We start from the raw sequence: 16,758 nt of genomic DNA on the forward strand, positions 1-16,758 counted from the left end.
GTTGCACATAGCTACCACAGTTTCTTCATCTAGTAGTAAATGAAGGAAACAAGGTTTATAACATGTCTCTGTTACTGCATTAGGTCTGCTGTTCAGGAATAGTTTGACTGACTCTGGTCAGTCAAAGATATTACTTAATACAGGATTGGTTTTTTTGTGATCTTTTTATTTTGTGTGTGTGTAGTTTGTTTGTTCATTTGTTTGTTTTAAATGAGCTTGCATAATTTCATGAGCATAACATCCTTGTATGGGAGGAATTCAGGGAGTCCAGGCTATCACCGGGGAGGGTTTCTGAGAAAGAGTAGGAGTTTAAAATAAAATAAAATAAATTTATGAGGGCTTTTTGGGGTATTTACAAAAGTTGTTCTGGGGGTATTTACAAATACATTAAGTGTGGGAGACAGAGGGATTTGACCAACCTCTTTTCAGTGGTTTGTGGGGACAGGACAAGGGGCAATGGCCACAAGATGGAGCACAGGAAGTTCCGCACCAACATGCAGAAGAACTTCACAATGAGGGTGACGGAGCACTGGCACAGGCTGCCCAGGGAGGTTGTGGAGTCTCCTTCTCTGGAGATATTCAAGGCCCGTCTGGATACGTACCTGGGCAACCTGCTCTAGGGAACCTGCTTTGGCAGGGGGGTTGGACCCGATGATCTCTGGAGGTCCCTTCCAACCCCTACAGTTCTGTGATTCTGTGATGGTGTGTTTAGCATTTTCATTTTATTTGGTTTGGTTTTCTTTTAGTAATAATCAATAAACACCTAAGGAAAAGAACTTAGTCTTAAAGTTGTTGTAGAGAGGGAATAAATTTAATATGCTAAAGATTATAGAGGTGTTCAAAGTATATTAACTTTTCAAGAAAATAGGTTGAAAAAACAAGTTCCTTTAAATCACTGCTTACTGTAGAAATAAGGAGGCAGAATACTTTAAACTTTTGTACGTCATGCTTATGTTAAATCATAATTAGTATCTTCAAACAATTTAAAAATGTCACGTACCCATTTCAGCAACACGTGTTCTAAAATTAAAAAAAAGTAATCTTTGATTTTGTTGGAGTAATGTCCAACTGGAAAGCAGAAACAAAAGACCCCCAGAAGCATGTAACTATGAGAATTATGACAAAGGGACAAACATCTTTCAGGTAATCTTCGGCATTGATGGACACAGGTCTCCAACAAAAATACCATAATTATCCCGGCATCTTTCATTTTGCAGATCTGTTGCTACTGCTGCTTTCCAGCTGGTCTTAAGCACGGTCTGCAGTGTTTAAATACAGCATGTTCTCCCCTTCTCAATTAGTGTATTTTCTGTTGGAGATTTTCTTTTTGTTTTGCCCTGAAGAGCACTCTTCCCTCTTTTGTTGTTGTAGGTACCCATTTCATGAATTGCATAACAAAGTGGTTCAGATTCCAGCATTTGATAACTGTGTATTGTCATTTTATTTGTTTTGTTTTATTACAGGATAATGCTAGACAGAAATATACTGAACTTGTCTCAAGTCTGATCTCTGCAGAATCTGCTGGCCAGACAAAAGATGCTTCTCCGAAAGAGAGCAGACATGGTGGCTATGAAACCATAATTGTTAGCACCGAAAACAATATCACAAAGATAATGTTTAACCGACCTGAAAGGAAAAACGCTATCAATCATCAGGTAAAGAAATGAATTTGGGAGACTTACTGATTTTTTTGTTTTCTCTTTCCTGGTTAAGTTACTTAAGTTTTTCAAGAGCCATTGCTACAGGTTTAGCAGAACTGACTGAAGGCTGATGGTCTGAATTTTATGAGAGCTTAGTGTGTTAACTCCTGTGACTCCTATGAATGAAGATCCAGTACAAAATCAAACTACTTTGCTAATATTTTACAAATTGGGCTTTTCTGTGTCTTTTTTAAATCTTTCCTTCCCCCCTTCCCAAATTAGTGCACATTATGGTCTGTGCTAAATTAAAATGGCAAACTACAAGAAGGCTAGCTTCTTTCATGGAGACAACATTTGACTGCAGCCTTGCTTATAACACAGCATATATGCAGCCTACTTTGCCTAAGCAGTGTCATATGTAGGTCTAGATAATAGTCCTGTTCTCATGGCTATCTCCATGAGGAAATTTATCCTGTTGGAAATAACACAATCATCCTATTTCAGAACCGCAAAGATACCAGAAAAGGGATTTCACCCCACTGCAGCTAATTCTTTAGTTGATTATTTTACCCATTTAGACTACTTCTCAGGTCTTAAAATTAACTGTTTAATGTGAATGTGTATTTTCCAAGGGACCATATTTTGACCTTGAGATTTGCATTTGAAGTCTGAGAATAGTAAGTGCATGTCTTTATGGTCAGAAATAATACCTCAGATGCAATACTTAACTTTCTGTGTATGGAAATTTTTCTTCATACTTAAATGGACCATAGTTAAACTGTCACTCAGGTTCCTTGTTATCAGTGTGAATCTTCTTTTTATGGTCTTTTACAGCATCACAGTTTTAATTTGTTGATTTACCTTTTATGCAGATGTACAGAGAAATTATCAAAGCGCTTCACGAAGCTGGCAAAGATGATTCTACCATAGCAGTTATTACGGGTACAGTACTTAATATGCCTTTCTTAGATTTGTTGTATGCAAAAGTACACTACTGACACGAACTATTTATCTTATGTTTAGACTAAGACGGAATTACCTAAGGGGGGAAATTCTTTCCTCTAGTGTAGACAAAAGATTTTTTTTGAAAGTGTTTGGGCAAAATTCTTTCAAGATGGTGTTTTAAGATACTTTAGCAAGCTTGCTGTTGCATCAAAACATCTTTCTGAGATCAGAAGATAGACATGGGATGCTCATGAGGACTTTATTACTTTTGAGTAGCCAATACATCTGCTCCGCAGCATCTTCGCTACTGCTTTTGGAGCTCATTCCTATGGGTTTAGCCAATTTTCTCTACTTCTGTGATACATTGGAACATATTAAAAGGAAGACCCTCAAATCCTGCTCTGGCAAGCCCAAGAGAAAGCTTACGCTGCATATTTACCTATTTACATATTTATCAGAAAAACTGATGCTTCGCTTTGATTCTTCTGTGGCAGCCATAGGAATGGATTTACCACAGAAGCTGCAACCTGGCCCAGCTGATACACGTATTCCAGTCACCAGATGTGTGATGTGTACAGCCAGATGACTGCTGCTATAATGTGAAAGGGAAGCCCAAATTCATGTCAGCTGTGAAATGTAGCAGCTCTGGGAACATAGCCTTTGAATTCTGTAGAGAACCCTTTAGTCTGTCTGTCTGATGCTGACTGCATGACATGGTGAGAAGGCAGGAGGGACAGAATGGTGGAGGCAAGCGCTGCCTGTCTTGCCCATCCTCATTGCAGATAGGTGTGTATTTAGGAAGTTCTACCTAAGTAGTTGAGACAAGAGCTGAATTTTGGCTTAAGACCTCTTACTTCAATTACTTTTGAGGTAACAGCATCTGTATTCTTATCTGCTGTTGTCTTTACCAATACCCTTGTATTCCCAGGACGCTGAATTTCCTTCAGTAGTGATGGCTAGGCACAACAGCCATTACAGAATGAAAAATCTAGTTGTGTGAACTACCTATCTAGCAAGTATGTAGCTAGGAGTAAACTGCACACGCCCCTACGCCTAACATTTCTGTCCTATTTCAAGTAATCGTTAAGAGCACTGCAGCATAAAGTAGTGGATGTGCTAAACAATGAGAAGTCCCATCTTAGGAATGTCCTTACGGAACCTAGGATTATTTGGACAATTAAATCATGTAGTCTAGCTTTTAAATACTCGTCGCGTTTTCATGGTGCCTCAAACTCTCTTATACTTTCCCTAGTAGGATATAGGTTTCTTATTAAAAAACACATCTTTCAGTGCCGTGATTTCAATGCAGTGATGTCATTCTTATCCTTAGAATGCTTCGCCGTTTTCTTAGTGTCATAATGAAAGTGAAACTTGCACAACATATTAAAAGGGTTATATTGAGCCTTTCCCAGTTTGAAGGGGAATGAAGGAAGATGTGCAAACTTGCATTTCCATTTTCATGTTTAAAAAGAGAAGTTTCTAATTTGTTACTATGTGAATGATTGTGAATTGATTGCTCAGAAAAAAAAAAAAACACTGAGCAGGTATGCAGGGAAAGAAAAGATCACAGAATCACAGAATCACAGAATTTTCTAGGTTGGAAGAGACCTCAAGGTCATCGAGTCCAACCTCCAACCTAACGCTAACAGCCCTCCACTAAACCATATCCCTAAGCTCTACATCTAAACATCTTTTGAAGACTTCCAGGGATGGTGACTCCACCACTTCCCTGGGCAGCCTGTTCCAATGCCTCACAACCCTTTCTGTAAAGAAGTTCTTCCTAACATCTAACCTAAAACTCCCCTGGCTCAACTTAAGCCCATTCCCCCTCGTCCTGTCACCAGGCACGTGGGAGAACAGGCCAACCCCCACCTCGCTACAGCCTCCCTTGAGGTACCTAAAAAGAGCGATAAGGTCGCCCCTGAGCCTCCTCTTCTCCAGGCTGAACAAGCCCAGCTCCCTCAGCCGCTCCTCGTAGGACTTGTTCTCCAGACCCCTCACCAGCTTCGTCGCCCTTCTCTGGACCCGCTCAAGCACCTCGATGTCCTTCTTGTAGCGAGGGGCCCAAAACTGAACACAGTACTCGAGGTGCGGCCTCACCAGAGCTGAGTACAGGGGGACGATCACCTCCCTAGCCCTGCTGGTCACGCTGTTCCTAATACAAGCCAGGATGCCGTTGGCCTTCTTGGCCACCTGAGCACACTGCTGGCTCATATTCAGCCGACTGTCCACCATCACTCCCAGGTCCTTCTCTGCCTGGCAGCTTTCCAACCATTCCTCTCCCAGCCTGTAGCTCTGCTTGGGGTTATTGCGCCCCAGGTGCAGGACCCGGCACTTGGCCTTGTTAAACTTCATGCAGTTGACCTCAGCCCATCGGTGCAGCCTATCCAGATCCTCCTGCAGAGCTTTCCTACCCTCAAGCAGATCGACACACGCACCTAACTTGGTGTCATCTGCGAACTTACTGAGGGTGCACTCGATGCCCTCGTCCAGATCATCGATGAAGATATTAAAGAGGACCGGCCCCAGCACCGAGCCCTGGGGGACGCCACTAGTGACTGGCCTCCAACTGGACTTGGCTCCATTCACCACGACTCTTTGGGCCCGGCTATCCAGCCAGTTTCTAACCCAACGAAGCGTGCGCCAGTCCAAGCCAAGAGCAGCCAGTTTCTTGAGGAGAATGCTGTGTATTTCTCAACTGACAATGTTACAGAAAATAGATTTTTTTTCCTCTTAAATCTTTTTAATTTAACGTTTTTTAACCCTTTGTTTTTCAATGAAACATTAGTCAACACATTTTATACTGTATATGTCCTTTAAGGTACTGTTTATACTTTGAGACACTCTCTCTAATTACTTAATAGCATTAGATGCATTGAATTAAATTCTTCTGTAAATGTAGAAAATGAAAGATTTTCTTCTGTTACCTACTCAGAAACCATTGGTGCATTTATTTACATCTGTTCTCTGCAGGAAATGGAGAGTACTATACTAGTGGAAATGACCTGAATAATTTTGCTAATGTCAAACCTAATGAAATGGAGAAGATGGCAAAAGATGGAGCAGAATTACTCAAGTAATTGGAGCAGAATTACTCGAGAATCTCTTGGTTTCATACACACATAAATTACTGTGATGGGTAAAATATAATTTGCAGGCATTGTTAGAAAACATGACAGTGGGGCCCCACTTATGCTACGATATGTCCAATTAGATGACTGTGCCTAAAAGCTCACCACGTATATAAACAAAAAAGAGTGGGAAAAGTAGCATTCTTCACCTGAAATAAATGAAGAAATGTGATGTGTTTTAGAAATCTTGTAAAGTAATCTTTTTAAGTACAGTGATGCTATAGACTAGATTTTAACTCCCAAAGTACATGCAGATACATTGACAAAGACATGCTTTTGACTGTGTATTTCATAACTTTTTCCTTTTCTATTTAAGTAGATTTCATCTTTTTTACTTCTGTATGTGATTATTACATCTGAATATTTACAGGTTGGATTGCTTTCTCAAGCACTTGCAATTGATGTAAAATCTGAAATACACAGGCAAATAATATTTAAGATTTATAATTCAAATATGAACTGCAAGTGAAGTACTCAGTTTTGTGGCTTTTCTTAGGCAAGCTGGCTGTGGATCACAGTTGCCTGTTAAAAAGTGATAATGATGGATTCCGAATCTATTGCAAAAACAGTAGTTAGCAGGATCTGGCAAGTGTTCCAGTGTGCAGTGATCTGTAGGGTATTTAATATGATGCATAGTCTTGCGTGCATTTCATGATCCTTCATCTAGATTTTGTGAGAAGACTGTATATTTTAAGCTGTTAATATTACACAAGCACAATGGATGCACAGAGATGCCAGAGAAGCGAAGTCTTTACAACAATGTTCACTTTATCAAAAGATTACATTTTTGAGAATATATTTTGCACTTCTTGGAAGAAGTAGTAGCTGTCAGAAGAAACAAAGCAATGTTTCTCAAACCTCTTCAGAACAGCACTGGGGAATTCTTTGTTATATTAGCATCACAACTTTTGTAGCTGCTGGGGCTTCAGTGTAGAATAGAATCTGTGAAGTAAAGGCTATTGCAAGAGTAGAATTGGAATGAATATGTAGGCAGGTGGATAGATCAAGCCAAAGACTGTTTAGTTTGTGAGCTGCATTCAGTAACACTAAAGAAAATGGCATTTTAAGAACTTGACTGCAGTAACTGAGAAGTTACTGTACATGTATGTGTTTGATTCTCTGTTGGAAAGGAGACACGGGTATTTGAAATAGTTCTTATTTTCCTTCTTAGTATTCATTTGGGACAGGGTATACAACGTGCTGCATAGGATAGAGCTTACGGTTTTTGTAGTATTTTTTATATGTGTTATGTAGTATTTTTTGTAGCTTATGTTGTTGTTTTTTTTTTTTTTTTGCAGTATCTAAGACTGTTTTGAAACAGTCTTAGTTTCTGGTTTACGAAAGAGACTAGGATGTATCTTACTGTTACATTCTGATTCTTCTTCTTCATAGGGAGTTCGTGAGTTCTTTTATTGATTTTCCTAAACCACTGATTGCTGTGGTGAATGGCCCAGCTATTGGGATCTCTGTAACTCTCCTTGGATTGTGTGACATTGTCTACGCTTCTGACAGGGTGAGTACTTTACAGTCCTGATCCCAAGAAAAGCATTTAGGGCTCCTTCTGTAGCAAATGTTATTTGTTGCAGGGTAGTCTGACAGAAAAGAGCACACAGGTGTAAATGCTTTTTCTATCACATTGAGGGACACCTTTATTAATTACCAGCATAGCATCGTACATCATCGAGTGCTTAACATGCATGGAATTTCTGTGCTGTTGCTATGATTATCAAGGTACTGACTCCAGTTTAGAAAGTCTTTACTGCGTTCTTTATGGTATCAGTGGGTACAGCAAAGGGTAGTTGATGTGAAATGGTAATTGTAGGGCCCTTCTCAGGTGTGGGAGGGAGAGACAAAAGATTGTTATGGAATGGAAGAGCAGTATCTGGTATTTCATCTAATCTGTGTTATAAAATAAATTCAAAAGCTTTGTTTATCCAGCTCAAGATTCCTTCTAAGATAATTTGCCAAATATACAACCAAAAGATAAATTAAAGCATAGCACAGAATTACATTATATAGCTTATTTTTTATGCTCTCTGCTGTTTGTCTGTGTAAGGTTATTAAACAGAACTTAACCCAAGGTGTTAATTAATTTTAGGTGAGCTATTGCTTGCATAAGTGTCTGTGATGAATAGTACTTTGACACAGTGCTGAAGCAGGAGTCAGATTTTTCCTCAAAGTTTCTGCTGGATTGGCTTTGTCACTATGAGACTTAGGAAAATTGAGCTGCAAGGTCCCACTTGCCCCAAAAGAGGGGCACAGAGGGACACAGCTATGGCTGTGTCACTCCTGACATATGCACAAGCATAATGTACGTAATGTATTCAATCTATTCCAATCCATAGATCTCTTCTTTTACCAGGAGGTTGTTGGATTCTCCCTCTTCCTCCTTTCCAATCCGATCTTTTCTTGCTGCAGGGTGAACATATTGATTCTTGTTCTTGGGTCTAACAGACTATTTTCATCCTCCTTTGCAATAACCTTCAGTATATACTTAGGCTGTTAGATACATGTATATCTCTTGATCTCTTTGTTGTTTTTTCAGTCAAACAGCCCCAGTTCATTTAAGTTTTTCCTCATGTGCTTTCTCAGGCCTGCAATTGTATTCCTCTGTACTCTTTCCAGTTGTTCCATGTCTCTCTTTAAGCATAATAAATTCGGTACATAAAGGGAGCTAACAAAAAAGATGAAGAGTGACTTCTTACACAGGCAGGTAGTGATAGGACAAGAGGTAATGACTCTAAAATAGAAGAGGGTAGGTTTAGATCAGATACAAGGAAGAAATTTAACTTTGAGGGTATTTTGAGGCACTGGAGCAGGTTGCCAAGAGAAGCAGTGGATGCCCCATCCCTGGAGTGTTCAAGGCCAGGCTGGATGGGGCTTTGGGCAACCTGGTGTGGTGGGAGGTGTCCCTGCCCATGGCCGTGGGTTGGAACTGCACATGCTTTGAGGTCCCTTCAAACTCGAACCATTCTGTGATGATAATAGTAGAAACTGGACACATTACTTCAGCTTGTGTCCTACCGATGCAAAGTAGAGCAGAAAAACTTCTCCACATTTTGCACATTTCTGTTCTTACATCCCAGAATGTCACTGGATTTATGTACTTGTCATCTGCTGTAACCCCTGGATTCTTTACTGTAGAGTTGCCAGTTAAAGAGTTGTTCCTATCACATATTGTATACGGAGTTACTCTTGCCAAATTTGTCCATAGTAAATAATGTCTTTTTCCTACCTGTCCGATTTATTGAGGCTATTTTGGATTTTAATCGCTTCCCACTCAGCATAGTATCTCCTGCATCCATAAATTAGCATAGATTTCATTAAAATTTAATCTGAATAATCATTAAATATTTTGTCCTCTTGGTAGTATCATTCTATCTTGAATAGTTTGAGATTCATACTTGAACTTCCTTTTACTACTCATGTGCATAATCATTGATAAATGCATTTTATTTTTACCGTGTATTTGTATTTTTTTAATCTCTGTATGCCTATATTAGTCTCATCCTTGGTCATTTGACATAGTCTTCACTTTCTGTGTACTTGTATTTAAAGTCAGTGAAGAGCTTGTGACTTAGCTGGGACAAATCTGTTAGTTAGTACCTTCCTATCTGCACAGGGACAGCTCTTGCTTGAGGATTTCCATAGGGTCTCACAAAGCTTTCCTATGTACAGTTTTATTGAGGTCTTCTCAAAGATGACTGTTCAATCTTCTTCCCTTTGCAGGATTGTGAACTTCATACAGTAAGGTCAGCTTTGTCCAAATTATATTTTACTTTCACATTCTCCACTCGTTTGGTTTAGGCATTAATGGCCTACTTCAGAAGTGCCCAAGTTTGTTGTGTCCAGGCTCTGGTTTTATTCCCAGCCAGGTATTCACAAAGCAGACACATTTATAGGGCAGTGCATGGCCCAGCCTGACATCCTGGGGGGTGGAGTGGTATGAATGTCTTTTGCACTGGATTTGGCTCCAGTTCCTGGAGCACCATTTTATTACCCCATGCCAAAGCAGGACCAGTTACACTAGCCTGTATCCCTGCAAAGGCTGTCTAACACTTTCTTACAGACATTCAATGATTCAATGTCCCATTTTTGTTAGGAAACCTATTGATCTGCCCTACAGGATAGCCATCCACGTTACAGTACAAGATAGTTACCTTCTAATACAGTGAAAGTTGTATTAGTAGTGTGTGCTCTTCATGTATCAGTTCATATTTTAAAATGGCACGCCTTTTGTCTTCCTTGCTTAAAATTGATGTGAATTGTCAAAACATGAACTTTTGTAGTTAAGTTTTAACTTGCAGTTAGGGTATTGACACGTTTCTGCCACAGATTTTTTTTTTTCAAAATTCCATAAAATTTAACAGAGGATTCAGTGACCTGAGTTTTTCAGCAGTAGAATAAATTCAGTATGCCTTCAGAAAGCAAAACTCTTTTTACATCTTAAGCTATTTGGGCTACGCATTTAATAACTTTTAGGGCAGATGTGTATGAGCATCCTTTCTGTAAAGATTTTGCATGTGCAGACTAATTTTACCAAGCACTCCATTCAAATAATGTAATTTCATCAATGGGAATGATAAGGGAATTGAGTTATACAGACAAAGTCAGTTGTTGTGTGCATTGAGAGGATGAAGCTGTGTTATCAGATGATATTTAAAACCTACTGTGGTAATGGTTCAAATGTATTTCTGGTGAATTCTTTTACAGTAGAAGCTTTCAAATGAAAACTAAATCCTAGCACTTCAGTCTCATGCTCAAGTTATAAGCCTTGCTTTGTTTTTTTTTTTCTTTTTTTAATTTTTCCAGGCTACATTTCATACTCCATTTAGTCAACTTGGACAGAGTCCAGAAGGATGTTCTTCTTACCTGTTTCCAAAAATCATGGGCTTAGCCAAGGTAAGGACATCTGCAATATACATGGGACCTTCTGACCTCTGTGTGTTGGTATCTTCCAAATGTTAGAGCAAATGGAGTCACAACAAGAGTCCTCGAGGAGAACTCCAGTTCACATCTTTTGAACCAAAGATTAAAAAAATATAATGACAGTATCAGCACAAGCACCTTAACACATTAGACACTTCTAAAGTCTTCCTGTGGTGTCGATGGAAGTTTTCTTTCTTATGGCGTCCTTCACCTTTCTGAGACTGTTTCTATACAGTGAAAGGGTGTATCTTTTTTCCAGCTATAGGAGGAAATGAAGTAAAGAATGTGTGTTTTTTTTTCTTAAAAAAAAATAAAATAAAATAAAATAAATAAAGAAAATGGAGTGCACACAAGAAATATCTTGGTAGGCTGTCTTTATGAGGCAAGGGAGCACCTGCCAAAATGGCCTTGTGGGAAGTTAGTTTAATCAGCCATTCCTTCAGACATCAGTGAAATGCAATCGATTTATTCATTTACTTGCAGATCTTTGATGTCATCTATTCTGTTGTAACATATGCGGGCCTTCTTATTTTCTTTCATAGGCTTATTTTCTCTGTCTGCTATAGAAATAAGGCCTTCTTGTTCCCACAGACTAAAATCTAGATGGTTTAAACGTACCTGATATCCTTGCTTATGTTAATATAACGTGTTTCTGTTGAGTAGGATCTTAATCTGTAAGGAGTAGAGCAAGTGCTTCATAAATGTGAAGGCATTAAGGATAGTCTATTCAGTGAGATGTGAAGCCTTAATCCTTGGAATTGCTCAAAACTTAATAGGCTTCCCAGGACTGTGTCCTGCTTGAGCAGGAGGTTTCCACTAGAGATCCCTTCGATCCTCATCTGTGATTCTCTGCCCTTTTCAGAGGGCAGACTGTAATAAGCAAGAGACTAAAACAAATGTGACTTGGAAGCTTGTATCTTTCCCGTCACATTCCTCAAGTCTTGTCCTGTTGACTCACATTCTGTTTTCTTTATTTAGGCAAACGAGATGTTGCTTTTCAATAAAAAGCTGACTGCTGCTCAAGCCTGTGCTTGGGGACTTGTGACTGAAGTTTTCCCCGATGGGACCTTCCAGAAGGAAGTTTGGGAAAGGTTAAAAGCTTATGCGAGCCTCCCCAAAAATGTTAGTACTTTAAATTTTTCTCTATCTTGTGAGCTTCTAGCATTCCCAGCCCTCCTGCCAAATTTATCCTGTCACCCTTAACTGAAATAACAAAGCTGAATGTATTTTGCTTCAAGCACGGATCTGTCCCTCTGCTGCCAGGAGACAGATACTTCTCTTCTACTCTGTCTGAATTTAATACAATGCACTTTACACAGAGACTCAATGGCTGAAAAGCCTTTAAAAATTTGCAATTTAATCCATTTGCAGGCTAGGTACAGTTTGGATTCCTTATCTTAGCTTTTTATTTTAGCATTAGTTTATGTTTGATCAGTTTACCACTGATTCTACAATATTTATTGTACTAACTCTGTGCGCTGTGGATGCTCAAGCTGAAGCTGGTTGACTTTACTTTTTGCTGAATTCAGTCATCCTGCTCACTAGTTTAGGCTTTGCAAGACTAGAGTCACAATTGTATTACGTTACGTGGGACAAGAGGAGATACTTATGCCAACTCCTGATAATGTCAATTACATTTGACACTGCAGATAGCTGAACAGGTTTCACTTCTTAAGCTCACCTACTCTGATTATGAGCCCTACTAAGTAGGCTGCTGTTTTGCTCCCCATGAACCTCCACCTTATTATTACTCTTAGTAATTAAATGTAGTAGTCTACTTTCAGCTTAAAGATTGGCTAACAGCTAGATGGTGCAACGTTAATACAGCTCAGTTTGATATCTAATGTGTTTATTGTGCTATTTTTTTTATGAAATCTGAATATATAGAGAACATAACTTCCTGATGTTCCTCACTGCATTCAAATATTATTTTCCTCTTTCTCCTTCAGTCCTTGGCAGTGTCAAAGCAACTGTTAAGAAGTATGGAAAAGGAGAAGCTCCATGCAGTTAACAGTAAAGAGTGTGAAGTACTCAAGGAGAGATGGTTATCTGATGAATGTCTAAATGCTATTGTCAGCTTCTTTCAGAGGAAATCAAAACTATAATCTTCACCAGCAGAGCAGTACACCTTCTGGCAATAGCCTTATCTGCCTTTATCCTTAATAAACTTTCTCTACAAATAGTAATTCTTATACCTTTTTAATCCAGTACTCAGTACAGAATATACCACACCAAACTGTTTAATGAAATTAATACAGCTTTATGTGCCTTGGATCTGTTATGTTTTAGGTTTGGGAAAAAAGGTTAATTATTCTATAGGCAGCAGAGATGTTTCTGAATGATATTAAAGCAGATTGTCTTTGAAAAGAAGCAACAAATTCAACAGCAGCATATGTTGACAGCTTTTCAGTGATTTCTAATGAGCAATTCTTTTTATTCCTCTATGGAGAAGAAAATACTGTATTACTGAAAAATAAATATAAGTATTTAATTAGTGTTGTGCTGGTCATTACTACTTCTGTTAAACATCCTCAGTGAGAAGGAAAGTAACTCCTGAAAGTGTATTAATATAATACTCTTACAAAGAAGTATTCACTTGAGAGGCTGTGTCATGAACTGTTTACCTGGTAGGTATTATGGGCATCTTCTTAATTTTTTTGTTTAGAATACTAAAAATATAATAAATAAATAAATAAATATATATCTTATTTATACATAAAATATTTTATATATACCTTTATATATAAAATGTTTTATCTTATATTATATGAACCTTTACACTACTTTTTTCCAAGCTATTTCATGATGTTTTTCACATGAAGAAAACTCTTCAGTTTCTTTTTTATAATTCTATCTGCAGATTTAATGCAGCATAGAATTTACATGGTGCTCTTGCAGCATTTCTCAGGGACCACTGTACAATCTATGCAAATTATTTCTAGTCTTAACTGTGCAACTTATTTGTAGTAACGCAAAAGAATATTCTGTAAAAAAATAAATAAATCTCTTGGAACAAACAAATCATCTTCAAGGAAAAAAAATTCTACAGAGACACACTCATAAATATATAAATGATATGCCAGAGCAAAAATAATGAATCCCACAACTGATTTATTTTTTCCCATATAATAAATATTTTAGTTGTAACTGATACCTTCCACCAAGAGCTGTATTTGTTATGTTTTTCTTCTTGCATTACGTATTTGGACCAATTAAGCTTCTGTGTAACATAATTATTCAGTAATGATCAAAACTACAAGTCTTCAGAATGAGCACAATGGAGTATGAAATAAATATTCTAATTTTAAATATAGGGTTTGTTTTTCTAACAAAGTAACAACATGAAATAAATTAAATGTGGAGATAAACTGAATGTTTAATCATTGATTGCAGAACAATGCAGACTTCTCTCCTAACTACTTGAAAACATGTGTGTGTAGGAGGTACCAAGATACAACAACTCTGGAAGTGCGGAACATATATTCTAATGCAGGAATATGCAGAAAAGGAATGGTACCTTCAGAAGTGTGTGCCACATATAGGAGTAAAATGTAGATTTTATGAATTATGTTGTCTGTACTGGAGTAAGGTATTTAGTTATTTGATGTTATTTCAGTCTGGATAATGAGCAACACCAATAAAATGCAAATTGTCTGCCATGCACATTAATTCAAATCCTACACGTTCTAAGTCTTCAGACTTTGTGGTTGGGTCATAACTATCTTAATGACAGGGGATGTAGCAAACCTCTGAAAAGAGAGCACTGATAAGGAACAACATTTTATGTACTGAATGAAGCACTGTTACTTTGTTCAGGTGTATGAATTACACTGCTCTGTTTCATCAAGAAACAAATTATTAGATACAGAGTTTATTTGGACAAAACTGTGTTTATGTGCTCCAGACACGTTCCACTTACAGAATTAATTTATAGTACTCTCAGGCTCTCGTATGCTATTCTCTGACTTTCATCAGAGGGAATATATCAGTACACCATGAAAAGATGGCTTTATAAAATGTCCTCTGAGCTCTGTCATCTGGTAACATTTCACTCTGGGCTGATAGAACTGGGTAAATTTCACTGTATTGATTACTGTCAGAGTTGTACATTTCAACAGTGTTAAAAATATGGATTTTAAAATAAAATTAGGAACCAATAAACAAGGAAAGTGGATTTTGACAGTACCAAGTATGTGGGAAGCAGGGAGCATATTTGCCTGGACAGATAAACTACTGTGCATGTTTGTAGAGTTTCAAATAAAAAGTGAATATGCAAAGCTAAAGGGATCAGCAAGACTTGGCAACAAAAGAAAGCCAAGAATACAAACCAAACTGAATGGAAACAAGTAGCCTCAAAGAAAGAACATCATCTAGGATAACCTGTTGGAACTAGTTATTTACATAAATCGTCCTTGAGCAAAAACAAGTTTCATAATGCAGAAATTCAAACAAAAGCAGCTGTAAGGATTCTGTACAACTGTAAATTCTGAAATTCTGAAAATAACAAGCCAAAAAAAAAAAGGGGGGGGGGGGGGGGGAGAGAGAGAAGGTTAAAAATAATACAGTAAAACAAACAGTCCAAAGTTAAGAAGATCAAAGTTTATTCTTTCTGCACAAAATGAGAGCTAGAGTGAAGAAAACAAACAGGGTATCTAAATGGATAAATGAACTCATGAATTAAGGCAGACTGGAATCTTTTCTTGGCATCGGTCTCACTAACAATAATAGATACTGAGTTTTCACCAAGTTAAAAAATAAATATACATGTTAGAAAGTGTTTAGAGGATGCCTGCTTGGACAGGCTGACAGAAATGATTGTGCCTGCAATGTAGAGGCTCTGCATCCTGAAAAAAACAACAACAAAAAACACCACACACACACACACACAAAAGGGTCTCGCATGGAAGAAAACTTCAGGACTTTGCACTCAAGCCCTTTTGGTGTTGAACTTGGTGGTACTTGTTAAAAAAAAAATAAAAAAAAAATGTGTTGCTGTGTTTAATATACTGTATTCTAGGCATATGCTATACAAATTCGTACTGCAGGTTCATTATACCTGTTTTTATTTCCTTCAACTTTAAATTATTTTGTATTGTTCCACCCTCTTCAACTGCTAATGTATTCAGCCCCTGAGAAGGGGGGGCTTTATGCAAGACAAAGTTATTCTTTGAATCTCTAGATCTTGGAAAGCAATGACTAATACACAGCTCTTTTGCCACATGTTTGTGAAATGTCATGGAAATTCCAGTTATTTCCAGATACTGTCTACCTATGATAAACCTAAAAATACCTTTGCTAAGATAACAAATTTTACATATGCTTGTCATATGTAGTTGACAAGAGGCAGAAACCTTATGCTTAGTATTTTACATAAAGACTGAATTGACAAATATTCTCTTGAATTACCTTTATCAATTCAACTACAGAACGTACCTAGTTTGAAGATTATTAACTTTTTCCAGTTGTTTTTTTGTTTTCCATTAGGTGGAGAGAGTGGACTTTTCTATTGAATTTATTTATTCAGCCAGTGATTACATTTGGATTTTTTTTCACTTAATGCAAACACAAAGTTCTATCAGGAACATGACTACTCTGGGGATTTAATTTTTGTCTTTTTGTGATGAAAAGAAAAGAAAAAGTTCTGTGATTGACATAAACCACATCTGTAAGCAGATAAATACTAAATGCAAAATAAATAAAAGACTTATAAGACAGCCAGCTGTAATGACTCTTAAATGCTACTCAATATAGATTATTTTAATTAAAGGAACACAGGAAATGGGTACATTTCAAGTGGACTAGCTGTTGGAAGAGGAGTAATTCTCAAATGCCCAATGTGAAACAAGAATGCATTATGAGTCAAAGCAGTAGGTCAAACAGTTGTTCACAGAAAAACATTTTTCAAAGGAGATATCATTGTCAAGAGCAATCCAGCACAGATTTAATCTGGGAAAAGAAGAGCAGTGTTTCAAAAAAAATAATACAAAAAAAAAAAAGGTAATGCTTTTTTTTTTTTTTTTTTTTTTTTTTTCTCCTCTCAAACATTCATGATAGTTCTTTGTGTCTCAATAATAAAAGAAACAGGATTATTATTTTTTTTTTTTTTTACAGAA

The 16,758-nt window shown here is 37.5% G+C and overlaps 1 protein-coding gene across 4 annotated transcripts in view; it reads left to right on the forward strand.

Annotated features, from left to right (window-relative positions):
• ECI2 (enoyl-CoA delta isomerase 2) overlaps positions 1–13,136 on the forward strand; it is a 31,686-nt gene extending 18,550 nt beyond the window's left edge. For all 4 annotated transcript variants that reach the window (XM_084511110.1, XM_084511109.1, XM_084511112.1 and 1 more), the window contains 7 exons: positions 1,464–1,655; positions 2,513–2,582; positions 5,559–5,661; positions 7,109–7,229; positions 10,529–10,618; positions 11,624–11,767; positions 12,595–13,136. In XM_084511110.1, coding sequence (XP_084367236.1) covers positions 1,464–1,655; positions 2,513–2,582; positions 5,559–5,661; positions 7,109–7,229; positions 10,529–10,618; positions 11,624–11,767; positions 12,595–12,750 — 876 coding nt within the window. In that variant the 3' untranslated portion in view covers positions 12,751–13,136. The remainder of the gene's footprint in view (positions 1–1,463; positions 1,656–2,512; positions 2,583–5,558; positions 5,662–7,108; positions 7,230–10,528; positions 10,619–11,623; positions 11,768–12,594) is intronic.
• The last annotated feature ends 3,622 nt before the right edge of the window (positions 13,137–16,758 follow it).

This window comes from Aythya ferina (genome assembly GCF_964211825.1).
Source record: "Aythya ferina genome assembly, chromosome: 2".
Lineage (NCBI taxonomy): Eukaryota > Metazoa > Chordata > Aves > Anseriformes > Anatidae > Aythya > Aythya ferina.